A 19,961-nucleotide genomic window follows, 5' to 3' on the forward strand; every position below is an offset into this window, starting at 1 on the left:
TTCAAAGGAAAAAGATTTTAAAGGGAAAAGGTTTAAAATTGCAAATAAAGGTTTCAAAGGAAAGGCAGAAGAAGGCGGCTTCAAAGGAAAAAGATTTAAAGGGAAAAGGTGTAAAATTACAAATAAAGGTTTTAAAAAGAAAAAAGAAATTTTTCTGTAGAAGATGGAAAGAATATGTTAACAAGTATTTCATAAAGTTGGATTTCTTATTCGCTATATTAAATAAAAAGATAAAGGATATATAGGAAGAAAATACATGTAAAATGGAGGAAAGAAATTAAGATAGAAGGGAGGAAGATTTAACGAAGATTAAATGAAAGGAAGATTAAAGGAAAGGGAAGAACGAAGAAAAGAAGAAGAAAGAAAGAGAAGAAATTCTTGAAGAAGAACGAGGGAATAAGTTTCATATGTTTTTTTACTAAGGATAAATTTCGACATTTTATAAAGAATTACTTTCAAAGATACACTTCATGAAGGACTATAAAGTACTACTTTAAGATTTTTATTTTTATTTATTTTTTATATGGTACTATATGGCACACTATATGGCAATGTAAAAACTATTACTTGTTTTGTAATGTAAAAACTATTACAATGTTTACTATTACTTGTTACAATGTAAAATTGGATTTATTAATAAATACTAGATAAGGGTGGACGTGAGCAGAACCGATTAACCGTAATGGTAGAGGGAATGGTGCCCACGTCCTCCTTACTGCTACTACTACTACTACCCACACTGGTGCCCATTATGGCAGTTGTTCACCATTAACTTACTGGTTGAGAAAGTAAAGCAAAGGGCATCAATACTATGATCACCGATAGCCTGCAGGCTGATGATCACGGTAGTCAATTGGTAGGTCATTGGTGTAGAACAGTAAAATCAAACGTAAGTCACGTAATATAAGCGTTAGAAATAAACGCTGACTTCCAAAAGTTAAGCACACGATAGTAAAATCAATAAAAATGGAAAAATAAAGCTTTCATTAACACCGAGTTTACACGAAAGTAGCAAATACATTAATGCGTAAAAAAAGAAAACATTATGCAAAAAGATTGCAAATGATATTGTAAATGAGTTATTAAAAATTGATGTTTAAACCCAAAAACAGACAAACAAAACCTACATTAATAAGGAGTTTGACAAACGTTTACCTTCACAAAAACTTTCCAACAATTTCCCATTCTTTCAATGAGGTAATCAACAGTCGCAGATTCTAGTAAGACCAATTGTGCATTAAGGCTGTTTCCAACTGTCTGAGACATACTGAAGGAGATAAACATGTAGTGTGACAGCACTTCCGAGAGTATTCCGGCGATTTTCAAAGGTATTAAGGGAGGGGGAATGCGATAAACCCTCCATACGGGAAATGCCCTCACTATCCAGGTGCTCGTTAATGGTATTGCTTTGGAACGGCCGTTATCATCCATAGAGAGGAAATCGGGACTAACTATTGCAGAGTAAACTCTCACAATGGGGTAAATTCTCAAAATTAATTCCGGGATCCCGCAGCCAGCACAGAAACGTATATCATGGTATGAGCTGGAATCCCATTGAAATCCCATCCCACACCATGATGTTTCTATCCCTCGAATATGTAAAGTTTCATGACGTTCTGAGTCTGATTGTGTGTTCCTTACTCTCTTCCAGACCCTCATATACTTATCATCTGATTCCTGGTTATAGCCGGACTAATTGGTAAATAAGACGTTGTGTCAGTGTGAGACAGCCCAGTTGAGATTGTAACCGCACCATTTTAATCATGCCTTATCTGCATTGGGTGGTTAGTGGAACACAAACACTTGGTACTCGAGTGTACAATAGGGTGGAGCAAAAAAACTTTTTTTTAAATTCAAATTACCTTTGAGTCATTATATGGTTTCAAATGAGCTAGAATAAATTGTGTTCAAATTTCAGGCCAAAATATTGACATCTTTAAGTTCCACACATGAAGTGAATATCTGTAGTGACTTTTTAAACGGTTTTATGCTCTTTTTATGAACTGCTTTGTCAAAAATGCCATTATTAGAGCGAGGAAATACTTCCTACATCAAAATATCAAATTTAATGCCAAATTATGCTACTAGATGGCAGAACGGGTTGTAATCTGATTATTGGTTCTAGTTTGGGATAAGCAATCACGTGACTTCCGTGATCTTTCAACGACATTTTATTATTTATTTGTTAGATGTTAATAGGAAAATGCTTGAAAACATGTGAAAACATTCCCATGACAGGTTATATCCCTATTATAGTTGATCTATCCGAAACAGACAAAAAAGACCTCAGTACTGACTAAAAATACCTCCTTGATATTTCTAAGGCAGTATCCTCGGGTGAGTGTTCTTCAGATGCAGCAAACAATAGTCCTGGGAAGAAGGTCCACTTAAAATGGTTCACTACAGCCAACATAATTCTTAGCCTTTATGTATCAACCGCCGAACCAACAGAAGACTTGAAGCTACTAGCAGAATATGTTATAAAGGTATATATGCTATCCTGGTTTGAAATAAACAAATCTCGAGATTCAAAGCACAGAGTATTTTGAGATGATTCGCTGGGAAAATCCCTTGTAACCACCGGCTACCTCAAACCAGGGTGACGAAGACGTATGACTGATTACAGGCGGCTCTCAGTTTGAAATAGGAAAGCTAATTTGACATTCTCAGCTAGTAGAGAGGCATGTGAGAGTGGTGACAGAAGCGTCATTGGCAACATGTGGTGCAGAATCCAGGGATGGTTTATGTGCAGTCGAATCAAGTCCCGGAACGAAGTTACGAAATTTGACACCAAGATGAATTTCTTCGATTCTCTTGTGGAACTGAAGATATCGAGCAGGACCATTTGTTGGTCAGTAAATTATAAAATTTAGAAAAAAAAATTCTTTTTGCCTTTTTCACTTCACCCTAGTATGCAGTTCCTTTGTGTGAAGGATTTGGCGCACATAACTGGCATATATGGTCTTACCAAGTGATGGCGCAACCATGCATGTAAGAGTTATGGAGGTAGCTCATTAATTCCGCTTTGGCAGCTGTAGAAGCTATATGGCTTTGGAGATATGGATCTTCAGAAGGGATTGTAAACCTTGGTCGTCCGGGCACAGGATCTCTGGAGAATTGTTCGACTTTTGTTTTTAATTGTTCCCACATTTGACAAACTACCTGATGATAAATGCCAAAGAAGCAACCTTTTTGATTGTCTGTCCTGATTCAATGCGTCCAACAGCAGCCTCAATATCTGCCATTTACTTTCTTTCCGCCATAGAAACACGAAAGTCATAAAAAAATGTCCTATGATAGTTATAGCCAGCGTCAAATCATTTAAATTAATCTCCTCAAACACATCAGAATGTCGGCCTTTTTCAACAATTGTCTAATTAGCATATGTTCGGACTGGCTGTAACATACGAAGTTTTAATTTTATCATCTACACTCACATTCGCCAGTGATTTTCAGTCACCAGTGGCAAAGCTTGCCTATGCTAATAATGTATAACGCAGGACTTTTATAGAAAGTAAATTGCTAACTCTTTCACGGAGGCTTCGTTAAATAAATAATTTTATTAAGTAGCTGTAGATTTCAATTTCAAATTGAATAGTGAACATTGAGCAAAACTGATTCGTACTTCGCGAAGAATATCATATATTTAAGTGCATTATTCGGTAACTGGCGGCAAAGGAAATGTGATTTCCGTAATTACTTCTTAAAATTGTGAACACTTCCCACTCGGCACTCAATTTGGTATCAGGCTAGCATATTGTAATATATATCATCCTTTCTGCTGGTTACAATATGCAAACAGTTATGACCTTCACTCACAAAAATATAATAAAATAATTACAGATACAAAAAAATCAATAATTATATATTAATTAAAACTAACATATAACCAAGAAATACAGATTTAAAATAATGTAAAAAACATTGAAGTTAAAAAAAATTGGTACATCTGCCTAATATCGTCTAGGTGCCCCGCGATGACACAAATGTGCCGCAACACGAAGTGGCGTGGACTCGACTAATGTCTGAAGGTGTGCTGGACTTAATTCACAATATGAATGCTGCAGGGCAATCCATAAATCCACAAGAGTGCGAGGTGGTGGAGATCTCTTCTGAATATCACGTATCAAGGCATATCAGATATGCTAAAAAATGTTCATGTCTGAGTATCTGGATCACCAATGGACCTATCTAAAATCAGAAGAGTGGTTCTGGAGCCACTCGGTAGCAACTCTTGACGTATGAGACCTCGCATTGTCCTGTTGGAAATGTCCAAGTCCGTCGGAATGCAGAATAGATATGAACGGGTCTTACGTATCTGGCACCTTACAGTGTAGTATCTAGACGTATCAGGGGTCCCATATCACACCAACTACACACGCCCCATATCATGTCAGAGCCTTCACAACTGCAGCAATCCCCTGTTGACAGTACGATCCATGGATTCTTAAGGTTATCTCCACACTCGTCCAAGTCCATCCGCCCGATAGATTTGGGAACGGGACTCGTCAGACATGTTTTCAGGTCTCAACAGTCCAATGGCATTGCTGGCGACCCAGGCGAGATGTAAAGCTTTTTATGTCGTGCAGTCAACAAGCTACACGATCCGTGCAGTCAGCAAGCTACACGAGCCCTGCAGTCAAGAAGCTACACGAGCCATGCAGTCAACAAGCTACACGAGCCATGCAGTCAACAAGGTATATGAATGTGTCCACATCATTAATGTAGGCCTCGAAAGCCCATATTAATGATGATCCTTTGAACAGTTCGAAAACTGGCACTTTGTGATGTCCCAGCATTGAAATCTGCAGCAATTTGAGGAAAGGTTGCACGTCTGCCCCGTTTAGTGATTCTCGTCAGTCGTTGTAGGTCCCGTTCCTTTATGAGACTTTTCTGCCCGCAGGAATGTCGGAGATTTGATGTTTTACCGTATTTTTGGTATTCATGGTACACTCGTGAAATGGTCGTACGTGAAAATCCAAATTTTAGTGCTTTATCAGGGATGCTATGTCCCATCTCTCGTGCGCCGACTATAACACCACTTCAAACTCACTTAAATCTTAATAACCTGCGATTATAGCAGCAATAATCGATCTAACAGCTTTGCCAGACTCTTGTCTTATACAGGCACTGCCGAACGCCGCGCTTTACTGCGATTGGTTCCATACCTCTGTTATTTGATGCGTACGCCTATGCCAGTATTCTTCAGCATAGAAAGAAATACATAATATTTCCACAAAAGTCCTTAACCGACTTTAATTTCGCAACCATTCGTCGGAGACATTTCCTTCTAATAATAAAATGATTTTAAATAGCACGCCACAAATATTCATGTTGTGGCATTTTTAAATTAAAATATATCTTAAAAATATATCTGATGTGGACACCACATGATTTCCTTGTACGGACATTATGCACATTTTTGTGGCACTCCACTTAAACTTATTTCCTCAAATTTCATCACAGATATATATCTAATTCAATTCTCACTTCGCAGCAAGGCAAAATTACATAAAACTTAAGCTTCACTAAAAATTGCAAAATACAGAAAAACCTAAAACTCCAAATACAGTTGAAAACAGTTAAAAAAATTGTGCGCTATGCAAAAACAACCAATTCGCCAGCCGGCAAAAGACAAAATTTTCGGTGCACAAAACTGAAATTTAACTTTCGGTCATGCTGAGCAAAAAGATGAGAAATTAAATAAACTTTATTTATTAAAATAAGTTAAATAAAAAGTTAAATAAACTTTATTAGTTAAGTATCGTGTTGATTCAACAAATGACTTGATTATTTATTCTACTAAGTTTCAAATGTAAACAAATGGCGGCCTCGTTAGGCTTAGTTCCTCTAAACTTTTAAATTATTGATAATTCTGCAACTGTTGCAAGCAGATTACCTAAAGGCATGAAACCTTAATCGGAATATAAGAACAGCATAGTTCAATCACTTTTATGGCAAAAAATGCCAAATTTACCAACATATAAGAATTAAAAATTTGAGCTCGCCGTGGCGTAACAGAGTGGCATCCATTTTACAAGCCGTTTTGTGAAAAAGGAGTCCTTTATTCTCTCCGTACGTATAGATGTATTCTAAAAAAATCCTTCAAATGGATTAGAGGGCGCTTCAAATGGATATTTTCCTTCAAATATCATACCCTAAATTTTTCTCGATTACAATACTTCCTTTACGAGGGTATTCTTTCTGTCTTTTCTCAGTTCATCATATCATTCCATTTTCTTAGAAAAATGGCAAACAATTTTTTTAATCTTGTTGTTATGAACTTTATCTATTAAATAAAGTTAAATGAACTTTATTTATTAAATATCACGTTTTTCTTACTTACGCCACATAAAATACAATGGAACAGCAAAATCACAAAATAAACAATATACCTTCAGAATTCCCGATAGAGTGTTAGAAGTCGCCATATATATTTTATATTTCCTATAGTATTTCTTTAAAACCTAGCCCTCGCGCGGTCAGCTGCCTGAAATAGTTATCATAAAAAAGAAAAAGTATATAATGATTTTATTGAGTCCATCTAACGTAATATTATAAAAATGTCGAATATTTCTAATTAGACATCTCATTTTTATACATGTTTATTTAAATCAATCGCATTAAAAATAAAAATAAAAAGGTCTAAATATTCTATGCTTATTGCTTTTAAATCTTTAACTGATATTTATTTCTCACTAACATTCCAGATTTAATTTTAACATAGCTTAAGTTTTACTGAATGGCAACACGCTGACGCATAGAAGATAAAAGCACTTTATTTCGACCACAGCAACAAATGTGGATCGAATTATTACTGTTTAGCTACTAATCACTTACTGACAGGTTTCATAATCTCGGTCTCAGCTCAAAAATTTCGGTTAAAATTTATTCCGTGTTATGGCTTTTCAAAACGGTGTTGTTGGTTTTACCGCAAAATTGATATGATTTCCTCAAATTCTTGAAAGATAAATGCACCTTTATTCTGATCACCTGAATCTTCATACAACGTTCCAACATACTTTCATAAGGCCTCGACATTAGCAAAGGCTTCGACACTAGCAGAGCACCAATGAATGTCGACTTTCGCTAATGCCATCTTATCGGCTACATCGTAAATGACAGACTTTAGCAACGATTCTAGCAATTCACTACCACAAGATTAGGACCGGTGTAGGTGGGAACAACACCCTGTACAATTGCCCTCATTATCACAAAAATAAACGGAGCTCGGTATCTGCAGATTGACATTCAGAAAACATTCTTCGATCAACAGTAATCCATTCATCAAGTTTAAATTAAATATCTTTTTAACAGTCGAATCTAAATCACTGCGGTTTTACTTTTTTCCCGTTGATTTAGCACTGATTGCAAAAAGCCGTGGGAGGCAGACTGTAGGCTAGAGGGAATGGGCTGGTGCCCTGATATTTTATGTCTTAACACTTTCGAATATACTTTTATTTAACATGCAACATCTTTTTACTTATTCTGAAACCCTGCGTCTTTCAAGTACTGTAGTCGAATTTTCGCGTGAATGAAAGAAATCCAAATTTCACCAGCTGTACGCAAAGGCAGACCATCTTGCTTTTACCTGTTGCCACTAATTGCTGTAGACAACTAATGTTAACTAATGTTTATAAGAAATTTAAATTTTCTCTTGATTCTTTATGAAGTATTTTCATTCTCCGCACCACATACCTTCATGGTGTAATTATAATACATCCGCATAGCACTCGGAAGGTCCGGAGTTGGAACCCCAGTTAACCCGGACATTGCACATTTCTCATTTTTCCTGCTTCGAAAGAAAATATCTAATGGACCCGCGTCACTGTAGCGACACTTTATATTATAGTACATTTTTTTAAAATTTATTTAACTTTAGGACTTGATGCAACTCATTTGAAAGTACTGGACAAAGTGAAGTAATTGTTCAAAGTAATGGATACAATATGCTTCGAAAAATTTATTTTATTACTGTTGGTTGCACAATAGTCATCATTTTTTATGTATCATCATTTTCATATGATTATTTTACATACTAGTTGAAGTATCTATTCTACGCCTGGATATCGAGCATTTTTTGAACACTTAAGAGGTTATCACTTATAGGTACAGTCCCTGCTAGACGGGACTTTTCTGAGAAACGATATTCTGGTAGCACTGGTTAAATGGGAGGATTCCTAGAAAAAAAGAGCTCCGCTGAAAGCGAAGTCCCGCCTAGCTACGGAAATGATATTGCTGCTACGCGGGATTTTTTGAAACCTCACCGAAAATGTCTCGGGTCCCGGGTAGAGACAACCAATCAGACAAAAGTTCTGCTTCTGAAGGATCATTTGATGCCAATTTGAGCGATAATCGATTACTGCTTGGCGTTCAAGTCTTTCTACTAATGGTAACCTAGCTACGTGTGTTTCACGGAATTATGCGGGTTCTGAGAATTGTCCCTTTCGATGTCAAGTCCCGCGTAGCCAAAACATAATGTGATTGGGACCTTAGTGGTTTTTTCGTGACATGGAAAGTGGCGGGGCATACTCTCGTTTGCCACTGTCTCTTTTAAGTGCGCCTCACCTCATCTTTACTCCCGGACGGCAAGCATGTACCGACTTCTCCATGAACGCGCCCCGCCACCACCTCTCATTCTACCATCCCTCCACTGCTATACCAATGAAGATGAACAAAGACCAATGACACACTGTACCTACTGCGTAATGCAGGACTATAATTAAACCGGGTAAAAGATATGCCTTGAATGAAGCAGAATAAGTGATAGGGGGAAAAGAGTGACTGAATTTTATTGAACATTGCAAGGAATTTTATATTAATACTTCAACATGAGCTCGGAAAATATCAGTACGCCACTCTGGCTGAAGTACTGGGCGTTGCTTGGGCTATACACAGAGTAAAGGGGCTTGATTTAGGAGAATGGCGGTAGTTTTTCCCGAAATCTCTGGCAGATAATGATTTTCTTCTTATTTTGGTTCAAGATGAATTGTGCAGAATTTTACAAAACTCGAAATAAACTGTACAACAGTCTAGACCTAACACGACGCCATGTAACGATTTTAGTATGACACGGTACTTGCTTTATGATAGGATATAATCTTTTATCGCGAAAAGCTTTGAAGCTTTTGAAAAATTATCATCCATTTTCACCTTTCGAAATATTCGGGAAAAACTGGCAAAGAGCGCAGTTCTAAACTATTCTGTAAAGTTCTGTATTCTTCTAAAGAGTAAACAAACTAGATGCCGTCTAGCCAGATTTTAGTAAGAAAGGATAGCTGGAACGCAACAACGGCGACATGAACCCAATATGGGTAAAGTGATGTTTAAACTGAAACTGTATAGAATATTTATGTTTTGTAAAACAAAATATACCTTCCTTACCTAGCATGTATGGTTTCCACTAATGTCTCTAAAGCAGGTTATCATTTTAGCGACAGTCGCTGCTAGACGGGACTTTTCTGAGAAACGAGATTCTGGTAGCACTGGTTTAAATGGAAGGATTCCTAGAAAAAAGAGCCCCGCTGGAAGCAAAGTCCCGCCTAGCTACGGAAACGATGTAGCGGCTACGCAGGATTTTTTAAAATCTCCACGAAAAAGTCTCGACCGGAGCTCTATTCCGGATCAACCAATTAGAAGATAGTTCTGCTTCTGAAGGATCTCGTAATCCCAATCTGAACGATAATTGATTACTGTTTGGCGTTCAAGTCTTTGCAGTAAGTGAAAATTGTAGCCTAGCTGCGTGTGTTTCCTGGAAATGTGCGGGTTCGGAGAACTGTCCCTTCCGACGTCCAGTCTCGCGAAGACGAAACATAATGTGATTGGGACATAACGCAACAACGACTGCGTGACCTAAAATGGGGGACATAAATGCAAGGTTCTAATTTAAACGCCCTGAGAGTGATCCCGTGAGATGGTTTTCAAAACTTATGTTGCAGTGACCTTCCTCTTTTTTTGAAGTGCGCAAAATTTCTCGAAGATCGAAATGAAACAGTAGATTTATATGAATTACACACACACGAACAAACAAGCGAACATACTTCTTTATATATATAGGTAAAGTAACAAAATAAATTTTAAAGAAAAACTAAATATTTTTATGCTTTGCTGATTGATTGGCAAAATTCTGCCGCGTGGAAGATAAAAATATCTTTATTCGGGCAGTGGTAACACAGTTCTTTTAAATTTCTGAGCTTATGTATTAAATTCGAAAGATAAATATATTGCCGGTGGCGATACACTTATTTTAAATTGCCGAGTTTCTTGGTTAAATTTGAAACATAAATATTGTACCTTTCAACAGTGGTAACACAAAGCTTTACAGACGGCCGGTGACATGCTTCCTCACCGCGTTATGTTACAAGTATTCTGAAGAGTGTATAGAAACACAAATTTCGTTTATGGTTTGTAAAACTTAGTTCGTAATGAAGTGAAATCAGTTACTGACTGAGTTCCATCAGGTCAGATTATTGGTGCATCTGTAATCACACTTGTAAACTTATTAGAAGTATTAAGAGGTACTCTGTCTAAAGTCGTGACAACATACTTTATTCTTGGCAAAACATCATCTACGACCGACAGTTTTGGAAGGGAAAAGAAGCTTAATGACGAGACCAGAAGAATATTACACGTTCAAAAAGAAATTATGTTGCAGAACACGATGACTGCTATGCATTTACAGAATCCAATTTAGACACATATAGAATGAAAAAAAACGCAGAAGGTTTATGGCAGAACCACTATCTGAAAACATCTTGTTTCATGACAAATGCACTATAGAAATGATGCCGGGAATACAAACATGAAATGTTGATCAGTGGAATCAGATCAGTGGCGCAGACATTGTTTCCTAGGGTAACTGTATCTTTCAAGATGAAAATGTCCCTATTCACTGAAGTCAAACTGTTCAATCATAGTTTGAGAAACCTGAATAGGATATTATACACATTCCATGCCTGCACAATCAGAAGAATAAAATAGCGTGGACCACATGGTGAAAAATAAAGTGAGATGAAATGTTTCTTTTCAAGCATCTCTGCAAGAGCTGAAAAAATGCCGGACAGCATATGGTGTAAAATGCTTATTATCACCATTTAGAACTTGTATGCCTCCATTCCAAAACGATTTAGAGCAGTTTGAGATGCCAAAGGTGCTTTCACACCTCATTAAATACGCAATTCTACATATTTTAAGCTGTATCTATTAATATGGAACCCATGTACCACCAGTATTGAGATATTCAAAAAACGTGTGCAAGCACAGTACTACCAGAGGGTTCGAGATTTTTTAATAACAACAAATGCTGTACGTTCTTCGTTATTGCAGAAGGTGGCTAATATAAAAGAAGGGCAAATTAAACAGTACTTAATTAACAGCAATATTTAGGCCGAGTATACAATTTAATTATTCTGCGATTTCGTCTTTGCAAGAGTTTTACAAGAGAGTTAAAATTTCTTTACAAGAGATTAAAAATTTGGGAAACAGAAGCCAAAATGAATAAAGACTATAAGACTTAAGAATCAATGAATAGCAATTCTCAAAAGTATAAAATACTCTAAGTACATTATTTTGACTTCAATTCTGCTATTTTACCTTCTCTAGTGCTATCATAACAACTCAGAAAGAGCAGCTAATTTTAAATAAAAGCTTCTTACCTCGGAGTTTTGGAAAACTTCTGAGATTTCTCTCGGTATTTTTTCTTCTGCATAACGAGTCTGTAGTGAAGGAAATATGCCTCCTACTCTGCACACACGTATGAATCTTAAATATAAATTCATAAGCCCTTAAAATGGTATTGATATCTGATCGAAGCAGTGTAATAAGTAAATAAAAGTTTTGTAAATTAGCGAGCTTATTGCAAGTGAACGGAATAAAGACGATTCCTTTTTTTAATATCATTTTCCACCTGCTGAGTTTGACAATAAACTGTAAAAGATATCTAGTTGTCACTTAAATCCAGATATTTATGATTCTTATTTTAGTATGTAGCTAATATGCTCTAGTTGCTAAGCGACACCTTTGTTCAAAATCTATGTAAGATATCAAAATACAAGGTCGGTACTGTACGCCATTTTGTTTCATAAAAATGATGAATAATTCATCTAGGAATGAGTAGGGAATAAGAGAAGAATCTTTCATACACTATTAACTTCTCTGTTTTCCATATAATCACGATATTTTTTTGTAGTTAAGTATGAAAAATTGCTTATTTTATTGTTTTAGTTTTATGATAAAATTTTTCAGTGCAGTGCTGGAATGAAAAATTTACCTCTCTCAAAGTAAATTACCGTTTATATCTTAAAAAAATGTTAGAATCACTACACTACAGTAAACATACTTGATAATTTATCTTAACTATTTAGAAATCTAATTATCGTTTTTCGATTAGATTTCGCACACTACAAAATGTACAAAATTTGGAGCTAAATTGATAAAAATACAGAACATTGAATGAAATAACAGTCTTATTTAGCACTTGATATAACCCATTTAAATTTAAGCAAATCTTGCACGTTCATTAAGGTTCTTGATTCCTTTGTAGAATCATTTTTAGAAACACATTTAAAGTCTGTGGTTACGGTTTTCTGAATATCTTCAAAGACCTTTATGATATGACCACCTTTTTACTTCAGGAAAGAGAAAGTCGGTTGCCAGATGCCAAATCTGGTGAATAAGAATGAATACTTTCTTTTCTAGAAACTACTTGTCGAGAATGAAGTTATGCTACGATGCATTTGTGAAGTCATTAGTTTTTTAAAGTAGTTGACGTGAAAAGTGAGCAATGCCCTCGCCGAGACTCGAACCTGAACCTCTGGAATACGCGGCGAGTGTGTTTACCGTTACACCACGAAGGCATGCTGGAAGAAGGAAGAAAATACCTTATATACTCCATCTTTTAAAGAGCGACTGGAGATTAGGTCGCCAAATCCTGATGGTGAAGGATCATCGTCTACCACCTTTTAGTTCGAGCGCCACTGTAGATTCATTAGGTTTTTCTGATGTTTGACATGTGAGAAATGAGCAGTGCCCTCACCGGGACTCGAACCTGGACCTCTCGATACGCATCGCATCCTTTTTAGTTCAGACGCCACTGTAGAATCATTAGTTTTTTTTTTTTTTTTTTTTTTTTTTTTTTTGAAGCAGAAAACACGAAAAATAAGTAATGCTCTTGCCAGGACTCGAACGTGGATCTTTCGAATTCGCGCCGAGTGTGCTACCATTTCACCACGAAAGTATGCAGATAGGGGGGAGAAAATATATTATACATTGTCGTGCAACATAAACCAGTCATTCGACTGAATATTCTCAGGCTAGCTCTAAATTATCTTCACTAGTCTCTTCATTATGTGCTTGTATTCATGAAGTTCACCATCGATCAATAAAACGATAAGCGACGGAGGACGTGGGCACTGTCCCTTTACCATTTGGGTTAATCCGTACAGCACCACGTCCACCTTTACCTTACATTTCATATTACATTATATATTACGATATATGATTTACACATTGCATTATATACTACATATCAAATTAATACCTTACCCTAACATTACATTAACTTCACATCACCTTATTACATTAAAATTCTTTCCTAATAAACCCTATATTGGTACATTATAAAAGGGTTATTTTGCACAGGATTCGCATAAGACACAGGATACGCATTATATTATCTTTATACACTGGGTACGCATTACAATATATACGGGGAAATTAATGATACATAGGAACATTATACGCATTAGTGGGTTATAAGCACGATACGGGTTAAATTATTGACAGGAAATTAGTTATACACAGGCATTGCATTAAACAGGATAAATTGTACACATGGATGTAGGCTTTATACACTGGATGCATATTGAATTGTCATCTTGACCATGCCAATTGTACCCGTTACTCGATACACTGCCTACATCGTTATGCATAATACTATTATACAGTTTGCATTCACATTGTTTCAGTTGGGCTTTGCATTGTGTGTCATGTTAATGATACATATGACACTATTACGATTACAATACATATTATGATACATATGACACTATTACGATTACATTACACATTACATTATATATTCTGATATATATGACACTATTACGATTACATTATATATTATAATACATATGACACTATTACTACATCGATCAATAAAGGATAAATTTGTGTCATACATTTCTGGTCAAAAAGATCGCCAATATGATTTTTACTTGAGATTTCTGAAACGAAATTTCTGTAGGCGCAGTGATTTTTCTTTAGTCTTAACAAATTATTTACCATTTTGTCTCAAAATTTTTAGAAAAGCACTGAGATACTTCTTCAGTCACAAGTTGTTTGAAAATATCAGAATTAATGGCTGCAATTTGAATGACATGTAGAAATTCAATCTTCTTTCTATTCTGCCGTTAATATGTGAGAAACAAAATGAGAACATATCCCTCCTTTTTTCTAAGGTCTTCTGCAACAGTAATGTGAATACTGTCTTTGCTGACATTAAGCCCATCAGTTATCATTTGAAGAGTCAAGTACGACTTTTTCAGCAAGAATTTTCGAACTTTATCAACATTTTCATCCGTTTAGGACTGCGAAGTAAAACTACTCCTGAATTCATCATCATTCATTTCACGTTCGTCAAAAAATCAGCCTTATCAATAAAACCTATTCCCTCCTGTTGATACTTGGTACTCGCATATTTTACACGATATTTCAGATGATTCCAATTATTTAATCAAAGCTAACGATTAACTGTATTGATAATTCTGTCCATAAACTGATATTTTAAGGAAAGCAATTTGAGATATGTTAGCAATAAAAGCTACTAATTATCTTTCGGCAGTTTGGCGAAATTGTCAAAAAAAGGCGGGGCTAAAGCTTTGTGGACTTATTGGTGTATAAGCATAACGTTGCGTTGCGTCATTTCCGTTAATTCTTGTCGAAGAATTATTTCGTTCGGTATACAAAAGCAACTCACTACATCATAGGATACAATTTGATATTCAGCGCCATCTTCTATAATCAGATATGGTGGGAGGTTGTTGTTTCATGATTCTGACTCTGAAGCCAAGGGGCAGATAGAAAGTTTGACTATTATCAATTTGGATATTGTCATATGCTATTACATCCCCGATGCTGACCTCCAGGTTTTCCAAAATCCATATTATGCTCTTTCAAACTAAACTGGATAATGTAATAGTATTTACTCGTATTTCGTACCAGTGCAATATGGGCTTAAGTATTGCATCACTACTGTATTTAACCAAACTTGTAAAAACGTTCAGAACTACATTAATAATTTTATGTGAATAAGTCGGTTGTACACCTTATATCACTTTTTAAGTTTTGATCATTTTCTGCCATATATGTTTGTATACTTATCCTCACTGAAACTTGCACTAGTGTTTAACTTATGAATGGTTTAGCTAGTATATATATATATGTATGTGTGTGTGTGTGTGTGTGATATGCGACGTCCAAATGAAACGAGGAAAAGACATTTTGATATAGTTTTTACGAGGAAACGTGAAGCATCGATTAGTGTAAGAGTACTTCCGACTGCCTTGTCTTCCTTCTGGCGAGAGAAAAATAGCATCGGCCTGGAAATATGGATAAAGCAATAGCAAAGTGCATGTTTTCTGGTACAATGAAGATAACTGCAAGCCTTAAAATGTGTAATTCTTAAAAATGATGCAGAAGTTGCAATCAGGAAATCTGAGAAGAGGAAGAGAAGATTGGAAATCTATGGAGGAAGAAGTCTTTAAAGGATAATCTGATTTTTAAGTAATAAATTAAGAGAAAACTGAAATATGTTCATGACAAAATGTCTAATATCTTTGGTACTTCGGGGAAGAAAGATTTTGGCATTTGGGAGTCATTCATCCAGGCTTGGCGAGATATCGCCAAGCTGACAATGGTTTTGCCTGGAAATCCCCAAAAGTCGCCAAACGTGGCGGCCATTTGGTGAGATTTGGGCCTTATAGCTATGTAACTGTAACTGCATCCGGCCCTTTGCAACTGTGTATGCCTTCCAGCAATTCCGAGAAGTCGAAGGTACTGGAACTCTATCGGTGGCAGGGTATAAGACCAGAGACAGTATCAGTTTAGTTTAATCCGAGTTCAGAGTTTGGCTCAGAGTATAAGGTATTTCTCCCGCTTTCCAAGTGTCCTTCGTGGTGTAGTGGTTCTGCACGCTGGCCCGGTATGCCAGAGGTCCGTGGTTCGATTCCCGGCGAAGGCGTTGTTAATTTTTCATCTCTCCGGCCTCCAAAAAATATCCTAATGTCTCCACAAGAGTATTGAGAGATCACTGTGCGACCTTTAAACATTTGAGGTTTTTTTATATTGTCCTGTGTTTCCCGTTCTTAGTAGTGTGAAGTGGCAACTAGTTGGTTGTGCTGCCATACTGAGAAAAGCTCTACGAGCAGTTTCGTGAAAATTTCCAGAACCTTAAAGTGTTTCTTTTGGGAAAATAAATTTTATCAAACTATTGGTCCTCTATGCATGTAATCCATTATGATGCAGTATGCACGTAACAACATTTTAACTACATTTAAATTTTTTAATGTGAACAATTTCTTGACTTGGGATCGATGTGCAAATGTTACGGAATTTAGAAATTTTAGAAAAATCTTAATACGTTCCCAAACTGCAGATGAGAATTTAGTTAAACAATTTGAGATTAAGATAGAAGGCGTGTGAACTTGTTTGTTATGAGGAACCAAATCAATTAATTTAATGAACAACATGCTTCTTGCTAATAAAAGGCTTGAGGATTTCGAAAGCAGTTCGAAAATAACAAATGGTTGGCAAAGGATCATAAGGACACACTTAAAGGTCACTAGAAGTAAAGTAATCATTGAAAAATGTTCTAGAGACACAAAAGTGTATATTATACCACATAGAGCAGCTGTGTGATAAAGATGCTTATAAAATTTCGCTTGGTTTTCAGACATAGTTAGGTAATCAAATATTTTGAATGATTGCTTAGCTAGACAAGTACAAGTTTAAATCCAATGTCCTGGAAGTTATTTTAAAGTTCAGGAACTTCATAATCGCCTTTATTGATATAGAGAAAGTAATTTTGATGACTGATCTTCTTAAAAAAGATAGGAAATTCTTAAAGTTCTAGCGATTACCAAATAATGGACATGAAAAATACAAAATAATACGCACGACATTTGTTGATTGGAAGTGTTCGTTATTTATTTTCAGCCTAAAAACATTTGAAGCAATATAGGAAAAATAGCACGAATATAATGAAATGTTCAACTCTTTACTGTACATAGAGGATTTATATTTTCGGGGAAATAGTCTTAAAGACATAGTTAGGTAGTCTTAAGAAGCTGTATCAATTTTAAAGGATACAGGCATGAATTTGAGGTAAATAAACTCTTACTCGTTGTAAATGCAGAAAGGTCTTAGCGAAGACGCTCACATTTCTCCTTTTAGTTGAAAGTCTTAGAATTGAAATAGAAACCAGTGATTTATGAATTTTCTTTAAGAAGTAATAGGATTGACAAAGAGTGTATAGAATTTGAAAGTTAAGCGTTATGCGTTAAGCATTAAAAGCGTTATGTGTTTTATATTGCAACAACGGCTTTTCATTTGGTTGGTTTTTGTCATCAGGATTAAGTATTTGCTACAGGCAGTCTTGGAGAATGGTGTTGGTTGAGTTGACTTTAAAATAAAACGGTCTAACTGGTGTTCTGAAATTAGATGTATGAAGGATATTTTTGTTCTGAAAATTCATTTGTGTGGTGAGATAATTTAAATTCGAAAATTGGATGCACACATGTTTTGCGAAGCGTTTCTTCTGTATTACGGTGCTGTTGCGTATTGTAAAGGTTCTGTGAAACAATGGAGACAGTTTGTCGTTTAAAGAAAGATTGAAAGGAAGGAAAATTCATATCCCAGCTCTTGAATCCTTGTAATGTAAGCTAATTGGTCTTATTCATTTGATTATGGCAAAGTATGGAAGAGCTCTGTGGCTGAGGAAAGGATAACTCTAGAAATTTAGTCAGTAAACATATGACAGTTCAGTGTTTGCTGGAAGATAGAGTGGTCTGTATTGGCTGAAAAGAAAAGATAAGACTTGGTTTAAGCATTCAGTGAGAGATATTACATTAGGAATAATAGAAACTAAGAGAAAAGGATTGTTGCTCATAATGCTGCGATTGATAATTATGTGATTGAGAATCTGCAATATAACTACGTAGGCTAATCCAAAAAAAAAAAAAAAAGTTTACAAGCAGAAGCATTTGAAACGTAATAATTGTGGAGCGAATATTTCCACCCAGGGTGGTTGTTGTCCTACAGCGGTTTTATGAGTAAGTAGCGTCAGTACGCAGACACTTAAGAGCGACAGTAATGGCACGACGTCTAGAAAAGTGGTCTCGCATAGAGGTGCGAGCCGTAATTCGATTCTTATGGGCCAAGAATGTGGCCGCATCCGAAATTCACAGACAAATCGTTGAGATATACGGAGACAAAGCAATGAGTAGACAACAGGTAGCAAAATGGTGTCGTTCTTATCACCATCCCTTGGCCAGTTTCATATTTAAAGAAAAGTCTGAAACACAAGGCAAAATCCGTTTGCCAGGAGGAATGGGATACTGGTGAGACAGGACGCCGTGCTCACTATCATGTCCCTACGGTAGACTCAGACCGTCTCATAGTGCATGCACAAATGGTCCGATACATTACCGGACACGGTCCTTTTCCCGTGTACTATGAAAAACACGGGATCGCACAAAATGCACATTGTATATGTGGTGAGATGGGCACCCCAGATCATTATGTTACCCAATGCCCGCTTACAGCAGATCTGCACCTGCCAATTCCAACTACAAACACGCAGGCTTTCTGAAGATTTATGGTTAAAGACAAACGTACTGTCCGAAAATTCAACAAGATAGTTGATAAACTCATGAACGTGGGCACAGACTTATGTCTAATCTAAAGCAAACGTGCTAAGATATGATATGCAAATGCAAGGTGGAGTGTGCAACGCCATTTACCATGTGCCATGTATCGTGTAAATTAAAAACCATGTCATACAAACTCTATGTATATATAACTATCGGCATGATGTGCTACGAGCAGCTCACAAACTAAAACTGTAAATAATGCAAATGAACTGAGTCAGTAATGAACATTATGCACTGAGGTCAGTTATCGTGCATATAACTATGCACTTTGCAGCGCGTATAACTGCCTTCAACAGAACAGCAACGTGTCAATACTGGCAAATTACGCAATGCAGGACAGTTCATGTACTACGCGTACTAATACCATCACATCCATATACCGCGACCTATTCTAAGGTGCGAAATGTAAGTAATGGAGAAATGCACAGATGCAAAATTCTGCAGTAATATGCTAACTGTAAATGCAAAGTAATCTATGTATATTAAGGAATGCTAATGTAATCCATTATATGTTTTTGTACATGGTAAATATATTAATGTAATGATTAAGCAATGTATTATAAGTGTAAAGAACTTCGGTACAGAATAACATTGTAAAGCTTACCGGCTTAATTATAAGGAGTAATGTACGTAGCGTATTCGGAAACTAAGTACCGTTTCATTCTAGCGCCGTCGCCGCGCCGTGGTAGGCGTCCCGCGCATGCGCACTAGTCTTTCTTGTTCACTGACTTTCAATTGTCGCCATTTTGGTTGCTCTATGTTGTGTTTTCAGTTTGCTGTGCACATTCAAAATGTTTAAGACAATTAGTTCTCCCGCTGACTGTGAGATTCGTGCCGTGATTAAATTTTTGAACGCGAGGAATGTTAAACCGGCCGAAATTTATCGTCAAGTGACACAGGTTTACGGTGAATACGCGATAAGTGATGAAATGGTGAGAAAGTGGGTAAGAATGTTTAATGCAGGTCGAACAAATGTCCACGCCGAGGCTCGGAGTGGTCGGCCTTCTGTTGTCACCGATGATTTGGTAAGGAAAGTTG

General features: G+C 36.4%; 1 protein-coding gene across 4 annotated transcripts in view; it reads right to left on the bottom strand.

The window, feature by feature from the left end:
- LOC118200351 (degenerin mec-4-like) overlaps positions 1-19,961 on the bottom strand; it is a 124,927-nt gene that overhangs the window by 77,794 nt on the left and 27,172 nt on the right. The window contains exon 1 of one of the 4 annotated variants that reach the window (XM_085824237.1): positions 11,655-11,831. The exons of the other annotated variants lie outside the window; for them this stretch is intronic. Coding sequence (XP_085680363.1) covers positions 11,655-11,707 — 53 coding nt within the window. The 5' untranslated portion in view covers positions 11,708-11,831. Of the gene's footprint in view, positions 1-11,654; positions 11,832-19,961 lie in introns of those variants that run through there. 4 annotated transcript variants of the gene reach the window in all.

This window comes from Stegodyphus dumicola, chromosome 9, assembly GCF_044657685.1.
Source record: "Stegodyphus dumicola isolate Sdum_Otavi_A_Nest chromosome 9, ASM4465768v1".
Lineage (NCBI taxonomy): Eukaryota > Metazoa > Arthropoda > Arachnida > Araneae > Eresidae > Stegodyphus > Stegodyphus dumicola.